At 61.7% G+C, this 17525-nt stretch overlaps 1 protein-coding gene across 1 annotated transcript; it reads right to left on the reverse strand.

Annotated features, from left to right (window-relative positions):
- Positions 1-15448: 15448 nt before the first annotated feature.
- LOC101178876 lies at positions 15449-16100 on the reverse strand. The gene is given in 4 exon segments (XM_012498391.2): positions 15449-15849; positions 15852-15985; positions 15987-16016; positions 16018-16100. Coding segments are annotated over 4 exon segments (648 nt in total).
- Positions 16101-17525: the final 1425 nt, after the last annotated feature.

The raw sequence follows: 17525 nt of genomic DNA on the forward strand, positions 1-17525 counted from the left end.
CTCTGGGACTCCTTGGCAGTTTCTGCCCTGCCCAGCGCCACCAGCTTTGGGGCTATGCTGGGCACTCCTCCTGCAGGGCTCCCTGACTGTTCCTACCCCTCACCTGGCCCCTCCCAGCCCCCAGTAGTCTGTGCCCTCCCTCCAGAACTCAGCTGTGGGGCCCAGCCCCGAACCCAGGCCACCCGAGTGGCCCACCGTCCTTCAAGTGGCCCTAGCCTGGAGGCCAGGGTTGGTGTTCGGGGAAGGGGTCAGCAGCAGGGCCTGGACTGGGGAGGTCCCCCTCTCCCTGCATGAGTGGTTTTCTTCAGCACACGTTCCTGCTCTAGATGCTGGAGGCCCCCAGCAGAACAAGATGGAGGCACCAACCCCCAGGCCCTGCGACTTGAGTGAGCAGATGGAGATGCAGCGCTGAGTGCTGCCCAGGCAGGGGGAGGGGGGCCTGGGGGAGCTGCTGCAGGCAGTGTGGTCTCAGGGGGCCCTGTGGGAGGTGACCTGTGGCTGGGCCTGCTCTCAGGCGAGAGAAGCCCAGCTGTGGGGTCTCCGCAGTCCCACGTCCACCACATGGCAGGTGCCAGCTGACCAAGCGCTCTCAAACAGCCAGTGTCCCGGGCTCTCCGACAGTCCTGGCTGCCCTGGTTTCAGCTCCGAGCTTCTGGGTCTTTCCTGGAAATGTCACCATGGTCTGCAGGAGGGCCTTGGGTACTTCCAGGAAGACTGGTCCCAGCCTCCCAAGACAGGAGAAAAGGCTAGGCCCATTGGCTCATGCCTGTAATTCTAGGACTTGGGGAGGCCCAGGCAGGCAGATTGCTTCAGCCCAGGAGTTTGAGACCAGCCTGGACAACATGGCAAGACCTTGTCTCTATAAATAAATTAGCTGGGCATGGTGGCATGTGCCTGCGGCCCCACCTACTTGGGGGGCTAAAGTGGGAGGATCACCTGAGCCCAGGGAGTTGGAGGCTGCAGTGAGCCAAGATCGTGCCACTGCACTTCAGACCCCAACTCAAAAAAAAAAAAAAAAAAAAAACAGGCCAGGTGTGGTGGCTCAAGCCTGCAATCCCAGCACTTTGGGAGGCCAAGTTAGGAGGATCACTTGAGGCCAGGAGTTTGAGACCAGCCTGGCCAACATGCAGAAACCCCATCTCTACTAAAAATACAAAAATTAGCCGGGCATGGTGGGACACACCTTTAATCCCAGCTACTTGGGAGGCTGAGGCACGAAAACCACTTGAGCCTAGGAGGCAGAGGTTGTGGTGAGCCAAGATCACACCACTGTATTCCAGCTTGGGTGACACAGCAAGACTCTGTCGCAAAAAACAAAAAGAGACAGAGGAGAAAGGCCCTTGATGACAAGTGTTTGCTCAGCTCTCTGTGCCATGCTGGGGGTGGGGGTGGGGGTGTTCTTGCTCCTTCTTCTCCCTTCCCCTCTCTGGTCCCCAACTCCAGGGTTCCGCTGTTGGACCCGGGGGTGGTTCCTGCCTCCTCGTCCTCTACGGCCCCCACATGGTCCAGTGCCCTCCTGCCACGGGACCGGCCGGCTTCTGGATGGGCTCCAAGCCCCTGGAACCCATCTCCTTCCCTGCCTGGGTCCCTTGAGCAGAGCCTGGGAACCTCAGGCCCCTGCCCTGTCCTGGAGGACCATGTGAGGGACACCTGTGTACGGCTGCTGCCCCAGAACAGGGGACTTTCTGGGAGGGAGGACCCAGCCCTACTCCTGGGAAGCCAAACACTAGAGCTTTGCTGGGCTCTTCAGCATCCTTCCGGCTCCTCCTGGCTCCCCCATGCAGGTGCCCTGGCCACTGGGCCCAAGAGGGGCAGAGCCAAGCAGGAGCAGGGAGGGGTCTCGAGTGGCCCACACCCGGGACACGTGCACTGCCTGGCTGGTGCGGCTGCTTGGGAAGCTCTCGCTGCAGGTGGCCCAAGGGTAGGAGGCACGGGCCTGCAGGGGACCTCGGGGCTGGCTGAGCCTGGCTCCAGCCTGCAGCACCGAAGCTGGGGGGCCCCCATCCCCTTTGGTCTTAGCCACCCCAGTGGGCCTCGTTTACCCCTGGCCACCAGGGAAGAGGACAGGGCCCCAGGCCAGTGCCATAGGGCAGAAAGCAGGGCCTCTGGGCCTGGTGCTTTGGGGACGCAGAGGCAGCACAACGTGTCACAGTTGTCCTCCTGGGGGCTCTTCCTCTCCGGTTTATCTGCTGCTCTGGATTAATCTCCCATCCTCCCATGTCACCACTGAGGAGGGGGCAGTGGGGCAGGCCCCTGTGACCTACAGCCAGGGATAAGTCCACAGAGAAAGGCACTGGGGTGACCTCTGCTCTGGGCACGTGGCAGGTGCCTCCACTTGTCAGGAAGCCTGACCGCCAATCCCCTCCTGCCTGACAGCTCCCCCGACATCTGCCTGCCAGCCGAGGGCCTGGAAGGGGACTGGCCACTCAAGACTCTCAAGACAAAGAAGCGTGTTCACCTCCAACAAACATACCTTGTCCCGCCTGTCCTCTAGTTATCAGCATGACACAGTGGTGCTGGTGATGGCGGTGGTGGAAGTTTCAAAGTTGAACCTGATGAAAAGGCTCCACTTCTTCGGAGCCATCTGCTGCTGTGGTGACAGGGAGTTTTGCTTTATTGGAAACTAATTTCTGGTTGGGACTGACACGTGCACTGTGGAAATGAGTTTTTTCCAAGCCAAAATTCATGTTTACAAAAGAATGTTTCAGCTGTGGGAGTTTGCATCCCAGGCAGAGCAGAAGGTGCTCGAGTGGGTGGGGGCATCAGAGCCGCCCATCTCCTACTCCCGCACCTGCAGACCGGTGGGCCAGGAGGCCCCTTACCCTCTGTGGCATAAAAGGACGCATTTATGGATGATGAATCAGGCCCCAGCCCACTGAGCTGGTTTCAGAAGCCAGGCTGGCCGCAGGTCAGGGAGCCAGTCCTCTCCAACTCCTTCCACCGCGAAAGAACAAGTGTCCCAGCCACTGGCATCCTCAGAGTCACCCAAATGATCGTCTCTGCCCAGCTCTGACACCCTGCAAATCAGGCTAAGACAGCGGTGATGGGCCCCGAGGCTGGCAGGCCTAAGCAGCCCGGTGGCCGTGCACCCTCCCAATTTCCAAGTGAGACCTGTAGCCGACAGGCACCCTGGGCACATGCTGAAGGCACTGGGCTGCCTCCACCCCTTCCCACGTGACAAAATGGCCCAGCACCCACGCACGGTGCCCTGGCAGTGCTCGCCTGCTGGCAAGGACAGCCAAAAGGCCCGGGCAGCCTTCTGACGCAGCCAGGAAGTGGGCTGTGCTACGCCACACCTGCTGGCCCGTGGATGCCAGGCAGGCACGCCCGCCCATAGCCAGATGTGGTGGCATTTATGGGATACGGGAGTGCCAGGCAGACAGGCTGTGAGAGACAGTTGCCTGGGAAACATCGCCAGATCTTTGGGGCAGCAGAGCAGGTGCTTGGGCCCACACACGGGGTGCGAGAGTAGGGGTGTGCCTTGGTGCCCTTGGGCATCCGCAGCCTCCTCACAGCCTCGGTGGTGGGGTCATGGCACAGGCCCGTCCCTGACCCCAAGAACCGGAAAGCCAGGAGCAGCTGGGGCGGGCCCTGGCCCGGGAGAGACAGCGATCCTGTTTCTGAACCCCATCCCAGCCATGGCCTGTGTCTGGGCCAGCATCCCTGACCAGACAGGGCCAGCCGCCCTCTCTCAGAGTCCCCAGCACCCCTTCAAGCAGTCTCCAGTTCACACCCTCCCACAGCCTGTCTTCCATCCCCACATGTCGGGCTCAGCCCCCTGCCCCACTCAGCCCCCACCCAGGGGTGGGCTTTTATCAGCCCCAGACCCTGCTCTGACATCCCTCCCCAGAGAAGCTTCCCCACCCCAGCCCAGCCCAGCCTTCTCTCTGCACCCCACTGCCCTGCTGGGAAACTGTGAGCTCAGATGCTGGTTGGTCTGCCCAGGAGGGCGGTCCTGTGTGCTCTGTTCCTTGGGAAGCCTCGCAGAGTGCGCGGCATCAAGAAGCGGGTCAGGAAGTGGAGACCTCTCAGGGCACCCCTCCTCTGGGAAAGACAAGTCACAGAAACCAAGCTGGAGGAGCGCTGTGGGTTGAGCAGTGTCTCCGAAGACGCATGCCCACCAGTACCTGAGAAAGTGGCCTCGCTTGGAAGCAAGGTCTGTGCCGATATAATCAAATCAGGATGAGGTGATACTGGATTAGGGTTGGCCCTGAATGCAATGTGAGCAGTGTTCTTGTAAGAAAAGGAAAATTGTCCGGGCGCAGTGGCTCACACCTGCAATCCCAGCACTTTGGGAGGCCGAGGCGGGCAGATCACTTGAGGTCAGGAGTTCTAGACCAGCCTGGCCAACATAGTGAAACCCCGTCTCTACTAAAAAATACAAAAATTAGCCGGGCGCGGTGGCGGGCACCTGTAGTCTCAGCTAGTCTAGAGGCTGAGGCGGGAGAATCACTTGAACCCAGAAGGCAGAGCTTGCAGTGAGCCGAGATTGCGCCATTTTACTCCAGCCTGGGTGACAGAGCGAGACTCCATCTCGAAAAAAAAAAAAAGAGAGAGAGAGAGAAAGAAAAGAAAAATTGGCCAGGTGCTGTGGCTCATGCCTGTAATTTCAGCACTTTGGGAGGCCGAGGCAGGTGGATCATGTGAGGTCGAGAGTTCGAGACCAGCCTGAAAGACATGGTGAAACCCCATCTCTACTAAAGATACAAAATTAGCCAGGCGTGGTGGCGGGCGCCTGTAGTCCCAGCTACTTGGGAGGCTGAGGCAGGAGAATGGCATGAACCCGGGAGGCAGAGCTTGCAGTGAGCCAAGATCACGCCACTGCACTCCAGCCTGGGCGACAGAGCAAGACTCCATCTCAAAAAAAAAAAAAAAGGAGAAGAAGAAAAAGAGAAAGTGGCCTGAAAGTTATGGCCCAAAAATGGGCCTGTGGCCTGAAAGTTATGGCCCAAAAATGGGCCTGATTTTCTGTTTCTCTTTTCCTCTGGGTGCTCCCTCAGGGACTGTTCGGAGAACCAGGCTCCAGGAGGCCCCTGTGCAGACTCCAGGCTGTCCTGCAAACCCCAGCACTGTGTGGCCTTGGCCCAGGGCTGCTCTCCCCTACCAGGTGCCCGAGGAGGAGGTGGCCTCTGTTCCTTCCAGCTATGCCCTCCATATGTGCCCCCGGACCCCATTGCCATGAGCCCCAGCTAAGTGAACAACCCTATTTCAGTTTTTGTTTTTGTTTTTGTTTTTGTTTTAGAGACAGGGTCTTGCTCTGTTGTCCAGGCTGGAGTGTAGTGGCGAAATCTCCATTCACTGCAATCTCCACCTCCTCGGTTCAAGCAATCCTCAACACCTCTTTATTTTTATTTATTTATTTATTTATTTATTTATTTATTGAGACAGAGTCTCCCTCTGTTACCCAAGCTGGAGTCTAGTGGCATGATCTCGGCTCACTGCAACTGCTGCTTCCCTGGCTCAAGAAATCCTCCCACTTCAGCCTCCCATAGTAGCTGGGACTACAGGCACAAGCCACCACACCTGGTTAATGTTTTGTTTTGTTTTGTGTTGTAGAGACGGGATGGGATTTTGCCATGTTGCCCAGGCTGGTCTTGAACTCATGAGTTCAAGAGATCCTCTTCCCTTGGCCTCCCAAAGTGCTAGGATTACAAGCATGAGCCACTGCACCAGGCCCTGGCTAATTTTATTTTTTGTAAAGATAGGGTCTTACAATATTGTCCAGGCTGGTCTCGTCAAACTCCTGGCCTCAAGCAATCCTCCTGCCTTGGCCTCCCAAAGTGCCATATACCCCCACTTCTGGGTGAGCAATTTCCGACTTTGTGGTGTGAGGGATGTCTGACATGAAGCTCCATCCTCCTCCCTGGGGTCCATCCTGCAGTGGGAGCCGTCCTCCCAGCCAGCTGGTGACTGGACAACAGTGCTGTCCATCTGAGTGGGACACTGGCTGGAGACTGTCCTCCCCCTCCCATCCCCCTTCTGCTTTTCTCCCTGCCCATGGCCTGGCAACCTTCTCCGGGGCCAGAGGGCAGCCCAGGGTCCTGAGGCCCCAGGAAGCTATCTGGCCGCTGGAAGTAGTGGCCCGATGCCCAGCAGAATCTCTGAACAGGCATTTTGCCTGCAGCCCAGGTGGGGCCAAGGCATGGCTAGGATCCGGACAGGCCAGAGAGTGGCCGCTGAGACAAGCCCCGCCCTCCCTTCTGCCGCCTTCTTCCCCTAAGGCTTCTCCATAGTGGGGCAGGCTCTCCGGACACCCCTCTGCAGTCAGGGTCCATCCATGGCGGCTGCCCTGCCCAGGCCTGGGCACAGCTGCACTGACTGTTCCTGGCAGCCTCACCTGTGCAGGCCACCCTGCTGCTCCAGCTCAGTCCAGCACAGGTGTTATCGCTCTGGGGTTGGCCTGGCGCTGACCTGTGTACCTGTCAGGGAAGGTAGGCAGCTCTGGAGCTGGCTGGTGCCCCTTGCCTGGGGTGGGGGTGGGGCAGGTCCCAGATTTCTCAGAAGGACTCCAGGATGCAGCTGCGTCTGGGGCGTGAGCGGAGGGAAGATACCAGGCTGGGGCTGGCTGCTGGGCCTGTCCTCTCTGAGCTGCCTCAAATCCCGTTCCTTGAGCAGTCCTGGAGCCTGGCCTCAGGCCTCAGAGCACCACACTACTTGCCTACAGGGACCAGCCTGTTCACCCCACACCCAGCCCTGTGACAGAGGTGCTGTCGAGTGGCCCCACTTACAGACGGGCCAACTGAGGCCCAGGGCATCTGTCCACTTGTCATGACAGTGAGCGGCCAAGCTGGATGTGAACCCAGGTTTTTGTATGCTGCTGCCCGGTGGGGTTGGGGAGGACTTAGTGGCACCCACTGACCTCCCACTGGGGGTCGGGGTCAGGGAGTGAAGTAAGTGCCTGGCTCTCCAAGCACCCTGGGGCAGCCCCTCCAGCCTGGGAGAGCCAGCTCACATCTGCACAGCTGGTGAGGCCAGCTCCTGCCATCTCGAGTCCCTACGCGCCTCTCAGCTGTGAAAGCCCCTTGCTGGCCTCCACAGACCCTCACAGACGGCCTCACAGGCCAACACCCAGCGGCTGCGACTGCCCATGGTCACTATCTCTGCAGCCCGCATGTGCGGCCAGTGTCCCTCCGGTGTCTCCAGGCCCAGGTGCCCGGCTTTGGTCCTGCCAGCATCGTGAGCCGTAGTCTGCCGTCCTGGCACATCCTGAATGGAGGTGCACGCATAGAGGCTGCCTGTGAATCTCCTGCGCTTCCTCAGAGGGATTTGCCCCCTTCTGGGACGTGCCCTGGGGATGGTCAGTTCTCCCAAATAGTGACTTCCTTTCTCCACATAATGAGAGCCTTTGGCTGAGGGATTGGGAGGACCAGGAAAAAGCCTCCAGGCCACGTGGGGCGTGACTTGGCGATCCCGGTCGCTCCGGACGTCAGCTTGGACCCCCAACGCCCCTCACAGCTCACAGCCCTGTGGCCTGCTCTGAGGGCCCCGCCCGCCGCCGAGCTCCCGGGAGCCGGAGAACCCGCAGGACGTCAGCCGGGTGGATTCCCTCCCACTGCCCCTGACCCCACTGCCCAGCGCTTTCAGGACTAGAGGATGATGGACTTGTGCTAAACTGGCTACGACCCCTCCGGAGCGGGGTCCTGGGTAAATCAGCAGTGAGCTGCAGGCTCAGCCAGCCGCCTTCTTTGGTTTCCTCCCGCCGCCCGCTCACCCCACCTCAGACCCGAGCTAGCTCTCCAGCCTCGGTCCCTCTGCCGGACCCTCCTCCACGGCACCTCCCACGCCCCGCCCTCAATCCCCGCCCCCACGCCCCGCCCCTCAGGCCCCTTCCCTCCCCTAGGGCCCCCATGCCCCGCCCCCAATCCCCGCCCCTCCCCCGAGCTCTCCATGCCCCGCCCCTCAATCCCCGCCCCTCCCCCCGGGCTCCCCCCACGCCCCGCCCCTCTTTCCGGGCCCCCACCCCCGCTCCTCCTTCTGGCCCTTCCCGTGCCCCGCCCCTCCCAGCGCCACCGTCCTTCCAGGCACCGCCCACACCCCGTCCCCCGTGGGCACCACCCACAAAAGCAAGCCCCGCTCCGCCCCGCAGGATCCCGCCCACGTCCCGCCCCACCCGGCCCCGGCTGTCCTCCGCGCCCAGCCTGGGGCAGCCGTCCCCGTGAGCCCCGTGGGGGGAGCCCGTCCCAGCCACCTCGCCGCTTCAATTTCCTCCAGGTCCACAGGCCCAGCGCGGCGCGCGCCGCTCGCTCTGCGACCTCCAGGGCGAGCGCGCTTCCGGGGCGGCCGTCCAAGAGGCGTGGGAAGCGCGCGGGGGGTTCTGAGCATGCAGTCGCCGCCTGCGGACGGCGAAGGGGCGGGTGAAGCGAGTTTCCAGCGTCGAGGCTGCTTCGTTTCAAGGTGGACGCCACATGCAAGCCACAAGCGCGTCGCCGCACGGTGTACGCCCACGCTCCGGGGCGGGCGTTCTGCGGGTGCCCCCGCTGCGCCGCAGGCCTCAGTGGCGCGCCCGGGGGCTGGAAGGCTGAGCCGTCCTCCTCCCATGTGCGCCGGAGTCCCTCCGCCACTGTGCCCAGATCGCCGGCGAAGCGCAGGGGGACGCTAGGAAGGGCATTGGGAGACTCGGGCCTGCGCCCCCTACCCGGGCGCCGGCCCACCTGTCCGCACACCTGTCCGAAGTCTTAAAAGGTCTCCATTCCTTTTTGGTCTGACCTGAGAGCCGAGCTCACGGCAGGGGTGGGGACCCAGGGTTCGGCCTGCAGGTGCCGTGCCAATTAGAGCCCAGGCAGGAGAGGGGCGTCCTTGCATTGGGGCGCCATCATCACGTTCGCATGGCCACTCTAGCGTGGGAGGGGGGCAGGGCCTTTCCCTGTCAGTTCACTTCCCTGTTGGTACTCACCCACCTGTCTGTGGAAAGGCAGCAATGGTCGATTTCCCCCTTGAGAAACAAAGCGTGAAGGACGAAGAGAGGCTACAGGAAATCTCCCGTCCGGGAGACCCTGTCTCTAACGGGCCATACGGGGTCCCCCTGTGTCTCCTGCAGCCCTGCACAGCCCCCGTCTGAGGCACCTTTTGGAGGGAGTGGCCCAGTTGTCCCGGCCTTTGCCACCCGGCGTCCTGTCCCAGTTTATCTGTGTCCAGTCCGATTCGTGGGCTTATGGATTGGAAAGCTGTGACAGACGCCCTGGGCTGGGAGGTATAAAACAAAACTGTTTAACTCCAGTGAAAAAACAGTTGCAGGGATCCCAGAAGTGGGAAAAGGTCGCTCTGAGCACCTTCCGTGAGGTGGGTGTGATTCTGAGACTAAGGCTGTGGGGGCCGGGCTTGGTGGCTCACGCCTGTAATCCCAGCACTTTGGGAGGCCGAGGCAGGTGGATCACGAGGTCAGGAGATCGAGACCATCCTGGCTAACACGGTGAAACCCCGTCTCTACTGAAAATACAAAAAATTAGCCGGGCATGGTGGCATGCGCCTGTAGTCCCAGCTACTCGGGAGGTTGAGACAGGAGAATGGTGTGAACTAGGGAGGCGGAGCTTGCAGTGAGCCGAGATTGCGCCACTGCACTCCAGCCTGGGCGACAGAGCGAGACTCTGTCTCAATAAAAAAAAAAAAAAAAGGGCTCTGGGACCCCTGGCCTAAGAGCCCCGGGCCACGGCCTCCTGCCTGGGAGGTGTGGCTCCCCACGCAGCCAGCTTCTTCCCTGCCTCAGGTCAGCGACCTGCACTCTGTCCAGGAGGAGGGGAGACTCTCTTGCCTAGGGCAAACCCGAAAGCACGGCAAGGTCAGGGGAGGAAGGCACTGTTTCCTGTCAAAGTCCACATTTGTGAAAAAACATTGATTGGGCAGAGAGAGGTGCTATATTCTGGAATGGAGGTGAGTGGGGGGCCAGTGAGGGCTGGGCCGGTGAGGGATGGGTGTGATGTTTTGCCTGGCCCAAGGGAGCTGGGGCCGCAGGTTCCCGGTCTGCTGGCAGAGCTGAGTCCTGGTGGGGCAGAGCTGGGCAGACCCACGTGGCCTGTGCATCCAGGGTGTCTTGTCCCCTTGATCCTTCAGAGGATGAACCCCCACCCTTCGCCAGCCTTCTTGGGCGTGGTCTGATAGATAACTGGAGCTGGGAGAGGCTGAGGACAGTCACAGCCGCTCTCCTCTTTTCTAGGTGAGAACAGTGAGCCGGCAAGGTCAGGGAGCTGCCCCCAGGTCATCTGGGCTGTCGGAGATGGAGGCGGGAGAGGAGCCATGCGCTCCTGATCCCTGGTCCAGCGCTCTCCTTCCCTGTCGCCCACTCGGCATCGGCCCCAGCCGGGGCCCGGACTCCCACTCACGCACTGGAAACTCCCTGTCTCGGGGCCACGCACACCATGCCTGGCTGGAGCTGGAGATGCAGCAGAGCAGACGCAGCCTCAGGAGTAGCCGTGTTTCCTGCAGTGGAGAAGGGGACCCTGGCAGGAACACTGCCCAGCCAGGCATGTGGTGCTCAACGCTGTGGGCACTGACCCCACAAAAGGCCGCGGTTTGTGCTGCGGGAGGCCTCTGTTTGGGAGAGCTCTGTCCCGGCTGCAGTGCGGCGGCCCTCCCCCAGCCTGCTGGAATGGGACCTCATCCCTGCTCCAGCGTCATGGACTTTTCCGGCCTTGGGTTGAGGCCTCAGCAATTCAGGCGGGGCCGTTTTGGTAACACCCGTTTGTGTGTGTGTGTGTGCGTGTGGGTGTGTGTGCGTGCATGCGTGCAGGCATGTGAGCCTGTGTGTGCCCGCATGCCTGCACGTGTGTGCACATGTGTGCGGTGTTTCCGCCCCAGGGCTGGACCCCAAGGCCCATCTTGAATGCAGGTGTTTTCTGCAGGGGAAACTGAGGCATGGGAGGCTCAGCCCCATGCCTGGGTGGGTGACTGCCAGCCAGTCAGCCTCAGAGCTCCCACTCCTGGGCACAACGGGCACCTGGTCCTGGGGCCTGGGCTTCTTGGGAACCCAGGGCTTTGGCTGCACACAGATCACGGCCCTGGGTCCCAGGCCAGGGGCGTCCTCTCAGCCCTGCCTCCCTGGAGTGCATGTCCCCCAGCCCGCCTTCTGGTCTCCTTTCTTCCTTTCAACTTTACCCTTTCTCCCTCCCTTCCTCTCTCTGTCCCCCTCCTGGCAAGCAGATTGCAATCCAAACTTGTTGTTAACTTCTCCCCTGCAGTTGTCCACGGGCCCTTCCAAGTTAAACATTACTCATGGCGACAAGAGCCCGCAGGGCAGCGCCTGGCCTGGAGGTGGACCCGCGTGCGGAAGGTACTGGGAGGGGGGTGAGTACCAGGCCCCTCCCTGCAGCATCTGTGGGGCAGCTGCTGGTGCAGGTGGCCCTAGCACCCTGAGCCCATACCTGGGTCCCTGCAGCCTCTTGCCTCGCCCTTGGGAGTCACAAATGTGCCTGTTTATGTAACCCCCATGCTCAGCCAGAGCGGGTAGGCCTGTGGGCAGCAGGTCCCTGGGCAGGCTTGGGAGGGGCCGGCCAGGGGCCCCAGAGGGGTTTGGGCCGGGCCAGGCGAGAGCCCTCCCCTCAGCCGGTCACTCCCGCTCTGTGCCAGGCTAGGGGTGGGACTGGAAACAAAATGTTCAGAAAAAAATAGCCTCATCTGTTTTGCATTGATTCTGCTTGTTGGGCCCTCAGTTTTCCCAGCAGGGAAGTGGAGGGATGGGGAGTCATGGACTCAGGCACCTCAGGGAGCCCCCACAGCTGGGCGAGGCACGAAGCCTGGACCCCACTCACTGCACCCAGCAGCTGCTCCACCCTCGCCTGCCAAGAGCCTCCCAGGTTTGGAGCAGAGCCCCCCAGGCCGGGTCCCCCAGGGGAGCAAAGCTGGAAGTCAACAGCAAACAGGCACGGTGTCCTCTGCCCACCCTCTGCCACCCCACCCCTCACGTCCTCTCTTACCACTCAGTCCTCCACCTGCTGCACGCATCCTGCAGGGACCCAAGCACCGTCCTGTCCCCAGGCCTTTGTCCTGCTGGCCCCCGCCCTGAAAGCTTATCTCACATCCATTTTAGGGCTGCTGAGATGGACCTCATAGGAAGCTCTCCTCCAACTCAGCACCTCTCGACTTACCCTGGTCTAGTCCTTTTAAGAACATGGACCCCCATCCAACATAGAACATTTGGCGACTTAATTTTTTATGCTCTCCCAAGGAAACTGCTAGCTCTCTAAAACAGGAACTCTTTCCGGTGTGTCTGTGTGCTTGCTGTAGGGAGGCATGTAGTCAGCTCCACAGAAGAAACCATTTCCACACTCACCCACCCTGTGCCCTCAGGGCCCAGCCCCCTGGCCTGAACCCGGACCCTGTCGGGCAGGACACATCTGGCTGACCAAAGCTCAGGCCAGCGGCCTCCTGTGGGGCTCAGCGGGGACAGCTGGAGCCTGAGTCAACAAGGAGGGCAGCAGGCCGAGGCTCACAAAGTTCAGGGGGCTGCTTGGTGCTGGTGGCATTCGGCCACCCCACTTTGTGCAGGACTATGGGCCACTCATCCAGGAACTCCACACCCTCCATGTGAAGCCTCCCTCCTGCCCTGCTCACACCCCCAGGACCCTTCAGGCTCCCAGACTTCCAGCCTCCCTCCTGCCTTCTGTCCAGACAGAGCTTGTCGGAGGAGGCGCTTCAGTGGAAGCACACCCCTGCTGCAGCCAGGTTCCATCCAGGGAGCACAGAACCTGTCCTGGGCACCGAAACGCTCACGGGGCCTCTGTCCCACTGGCCCCCTCTTGAGAGGCCTCTTCCCAGCGCCTCACCCTGGAATGCAGCCTCGGGGGGGGCGGGCGGGTCCTGAGGGGGGCTGGGGGAAAAGGCCTTGCCTGGTGCCCTGGGGCTGTGCTCTCCAGGCACCTTGTCTGTGACAGGGTCTTTGGGGGCTCTGGAGATGGGCGGCTCACCTGCCTGCCTCGTGCCCAGACCTGCGAGTATGCCTGCCCGTGTCAGACAGAGGCGAGTTGGGACTTCACACCTGAAATCAAGCGGGAGGGTAGGAATGTGAGCCTCGAAACCACCTTCTTTCTGTGTCGTTTCTGGGAGCGGTGATGTCGGGCAGTGGGACACCTGCTGAGGGTCCTCTTTTCCCATCCGGGTGCTGGCGGGACAGAGGGCAGCTGTGACCTTCACCCAGCCTGTGCTGATAGCTCCAGTCCCCCACAGCGTCCACAGCCCTGCCTGCCACCTCCCCGACCCCAGACCCTGCCCTCCTACCCTCTACGCCTGCTTTCGGGAGGAGGCCAGGTGGGGGTGGGGCTGATTTAGTCACAGGCCCTGCTTCAGCAATGAGACCCCAGCAACCCCCCAGGTAAGGGAGCTGAGTGGGGGTGGCTCCTCGGGGCTCCTTCTGCCCTCCGGGGGCTGTGAAGCTTTCGAGGCATCACTAGTCCCTTTTGCAAGGCACTGCCAAGACTTGTGGCATTTCTGTGGATCTCTGCATGCACAGCAGAGCACACACATGCACCAGGGCTGGGGCTCTTCTCCTGGAGGGTGACTCTGGGAATGGGTAGCCTTGCCCACCCAACCTTGGTCACCAGTGGCCATCCAGCCCCAGGTGTCCCCATCCTCAGTTTGGGCTGAGGGCAGACTGCAGGCTGGCGTTGCAGAGGCAGCTGGGTAAAATGTGGTCCCAGACAGGGACGCAAGCTGGCGATTGCTGTGGGGGACCTGGGCCTGGGCTTAGCGACTGCCGCCCCTATCCAGATGCCTGATTGGGACCAGGGTGTGGGGCTGGGCCCTGCAGCGCCTGTCTTGCCCTGGCTGGAGCCCTGGAGCTGTGCAACCTGGGGCCAGGGTGTTATGACAGCCTCACTCTCAGGGGCTGGATGCCCTTGGGCACCACAGCGGCTGCCTAGCAGAGTGTGCTATAGACCATACCCTGCTGTGGCCGTCTGTGGGCTCCTTGGGCCCTTGCTGCCATGTCACTGTCTCTCTTGGGAGCAAGTTTCTTTTCTTTTCTTTTTCTTTTTTTTTTTTTTTTTTTTTGATACGGAGTTTCGCTCTTGTTGCCCTGGTTGGAGTGCAGTGGCGCGATCTCGGCTCACTGCAACCTCCGCCTCCCAGGTTCACGCCATTCTCCTGCCTCAGCCTCCCCAGTAGCTGGGACTACAGGCGCCTGCCACCACGCCCGGCTAATTTTTGTTGTATTTTTAGTAGAGACAGGGTTTTACCATGTTAGCCAGGATGGTCTCGATCTCCTGACCTCGATCCTCCTGCCTTGGCCTCCCAAAGTGCTGGGATTACAGGCGTGAGCCACCGCGCTCGGCCAATTTTTTATATTTTTATTAGAGACGGGGTTTCATCATGTTGGCCAGGCTGGTCTCAAACTCCTGACCTCGGGTGATCCACCTGCCTCAGCCTCCCAAAGTGCAGGGATTACAGGTGTGAGCCACTGTGCCTGGCCGAGAGCAAGCTGCTTTTTTTTTTTTTTTTTTTTTTTGAGACGGAGTCTTGCTTTGTCGCCCAGGCTGCAGTGCAGTAGTGTGATCTCGGCTCACTGCAAGCTCCGCCTCCCGGGTTCACGCCATTCTCCTGCCTCAGCCTCCCGAGTAGCTGGGACTACAGGCGCCCACCACCACGCCTGGCTAATTTGTTTTTTTGCATTTTTAGTAGCGACAGGGTTTCACCGTGTTGGCCAGGTTGGTCTCGATCTCCTGACCTCGTGATCCGCCCGCTTAGGCCTCCCAAAGTGCTGGGATTACAGGCATGAGCCACTGCGCCAAGAGCAAGCTTCTGATGTAGGGGCCGCAGGGGGTTTCGCAGGCCAGGCAGGTTGCTGTCTCAGCGCCAGCCTGTAGCCTCCTCCCAGCATCCGGAGCAGGAGGGTGGCTGTCTTTTGCGTTCAATCCGCTGGGCTGCTGTGGGGCTCCCGCAGAGTTGCTCCAACGGGCCGAGAGAAGGAAGGACGCTGCCCCCAAGGACAGATGGGCAGGCTGGAGTCAGGAGAGGCCCAGCCGTGGCCCACAGGCCTCGGGTCTCTGCTTGGGGGAGCACGAGGTGGGTATGGGAGGGGGCCAGGGAAGCCCTGCAGCCCCCCCACCCCACCCCCACCCCCACCCCCGGCCCCAGGCAGCAGTGCCTCCAAGGCCTGGGCGGCAGGAAAGGGAGAGATGACGTCATTGCCGCCTGGAATCTGCTGTTTGGAGGCGTCGCCATGGAGACCGGAAGGCTCAGGGTGGGTAAAAATAGCAAACCCAAGAGGGTGTAAGTTCCAAGAACCCGCGTCTCTGAAAAGCGAGGCATGCATGTTCTCGTTGCCTGGAGGACCCAGGGCCTGGGCTGGGAGTCTAGCGGGAGGGGCCGCTCGGGGCTGCTGGCTTGCAGCCACCCGCACGCGGTGTGTCCCTGCCACAGCCATGGAGAGCTTTGTCCCCGCGCAGGGTGTGGCGGGTGTGGCAGGCTCCCAGCAGGAGGCGTCTGCAAACACGCTCCCTTCCTTTGCTTGGGCACTGGAGCCTTAGCCGAGGCCGCGCTGCAGGGACTTTTCCTTCCTCGGAGAGGGGAAGCGGCCGTGGCCTGTGAGCCGCTGGGCTTCCCAGGTCTCATCCAGGCCGGAACTCCGTGCGTCCAGGCGGCCTCTGCTGGGGCGGGAGGGACCGGAGCTGGGGTTTTCGCTGCCTGGCCTGAATGCTCTTTTCCTGCCCCGGTTTTGGAGAAGGAAAGAGGCGGTTGCCTGAGAAAGTGTCCTGCACCCCAGTCCTATTCCTCTAGGGGTGGTTTTCTTGCCAGGAAGCAGGATTTTCCTCCAGGCCAGGAGGTGGCCGTCCTGCTCCTTCTCCTTCTGAGGTTGGTCCCCGGAAACGCCAGTACACACTGTCTGCACCTCCCTTCCGCTGCATCCCAGTGTCCTCGTGGGTCCCAAGTCCCAGGCCACAGAATACGGCAGGAGGCCCGAGGGCTCTGGGCTGCTCTCCCCAGATGGCCGAGTCTGTGGAGAACCCCTGTAGCCACGAGGGACCCCCTGGCCTGGTGCCACCTCTGAGAAACTCTGCCGTTTTCGCTCTCGGTGTCGCTGGGGGCTCCTCTCCCAGACCAGGCTGCACCGGGGCGCGGAGGGGACCTTGCCTGGCTTCTTCCTCCCGCTGTGCGAGCCTAGGCAGAAGTGTCATTGGGCTCAGGAATCCTCAGATGGCCCAAGAATGACCCAGGAGCCTTCAGATGGCCCAAGAGCACCCCGAGTGGGGAGGGATCCAGGGTGATTCCCAGCCCCGAGAAAGGAAGCCCCATTCCGGGAGGGTGGCTGTCCCCGAGCAGGGGGGTGACTGTCCCCGGGCGGGGGGGTGACTGTCCCCAGGCGGGGGGGTGACTGCCCCCGGTTGGGAGGCGACTGCCCACTACAGCAACAAACGTTCTCCTGAGCAGCCTGGGGAACCCTTTCCTCCCTCCATGCCGGAGGCTGGTGGGGCTGAGTCTCTGTCCGCCGCTCCCTGGGTGCTAAATCCTGGAATATCTTCAAAGAGTTTCAGTCCCTTCTCTTCTGCGCACACCATTGTTCTCAGGGTGGCAGGGCACCCCCTTCCTCCACCCAGGGCAGGGGGAGCATGGGGTCTCACCTCTCACGCCCAGACCTCCCTTGGCTTGTGGTGGCCTGTGGCTGGAGAGGGCGAGGGGACATAGAGCCCTGTGTAGGGGTTTCTCATTCCCCCAAGACATAGCTCGCATGCCTTATGTAACGCGTGAGCTCACGCAGAGGGCCTGCCAGAAATGACGGCAGGGGCGGGAGGGGCCTGCTCGGGAAGCCAAGTGCGGCTCAGGCTTACGAGGAGCCAGCCGGGCCCTGCCTTGAGGAGAGAGGGGCCCCGGGCCTTTGCAACCTGGGGCTCCCACACTGGCAGGGGATGGACAGGGCCTGGGAGGGAGTGAAGGCCGGGGTGGTGCAGTGTATGGCGAGGCCTGGGATGGCTGTGTTGGTCACTTGGTCTGTGGGTGCCTGGCCAAGCAGGATGTGGACTCAGGCCCACCCCACTCCCCCACCGGCAGGCACCAGCAGGCCCGTGATGTCAGAGGAAGGGGCCTAAGTCACCCAAGACCCCTGGGAGCAGCTCTGGGGGCCTTGGAGGGGTGGATGGGTGGAGGCAGTGCCATCTCCCCCAGTGCCAGCTTCCCTTCCACCCCCAAACACAGACCAGGGCGGATGCTGTGCTGAGGATGGCCCTGAGGCAGGGCTGGACCCAGTGCCCGTGGCCACCCCTGCCCTTCCTCCCTTCCTTTTTGGAGTCCTGGCCCCACCCCGTGCTTCCCCTCCGCCTGCTGCACAGGCCCCCACACGGTGGCTGGCCCAGCCCGGTTTCACTTCTGGAATGGGACCCCAGGCACCGAGAGGGGCAAGGGCTTCAGGGAGCCTGTGGCAAGGGCCTCTGGGCAGCGCTTGGGGCCTGGGTGACAGCAGGGGTCCTCAGGGCAGTGCCCCCAGCCAAGAGGGAGCCATCCCTCCAAACACAGTGCCAAGGGGCACCTGGCCTGGGGACCTGTGTCCTGCCAGCGGCAGGGCCTGGCATAGCTTCACCTCACCGGGCCCAGGCCAGCCATTGGTC

The sequence above is a fragment of the Nomascus leucogenys genome, chromosome 24 (assembly GCF_006542625.1).
Source record: "Nomascus leucogenys isolate Asia chromosome 24, Asia_NLE_v1, whole genome shotgun sequence".
NCBI classification, from domain to species: domain Eukaryota; kingdom Metazoa; phylum Chordata; class Mammalia; order Primates; family Hylobatidae; genus Nomascus; species Nomascus leucogenys.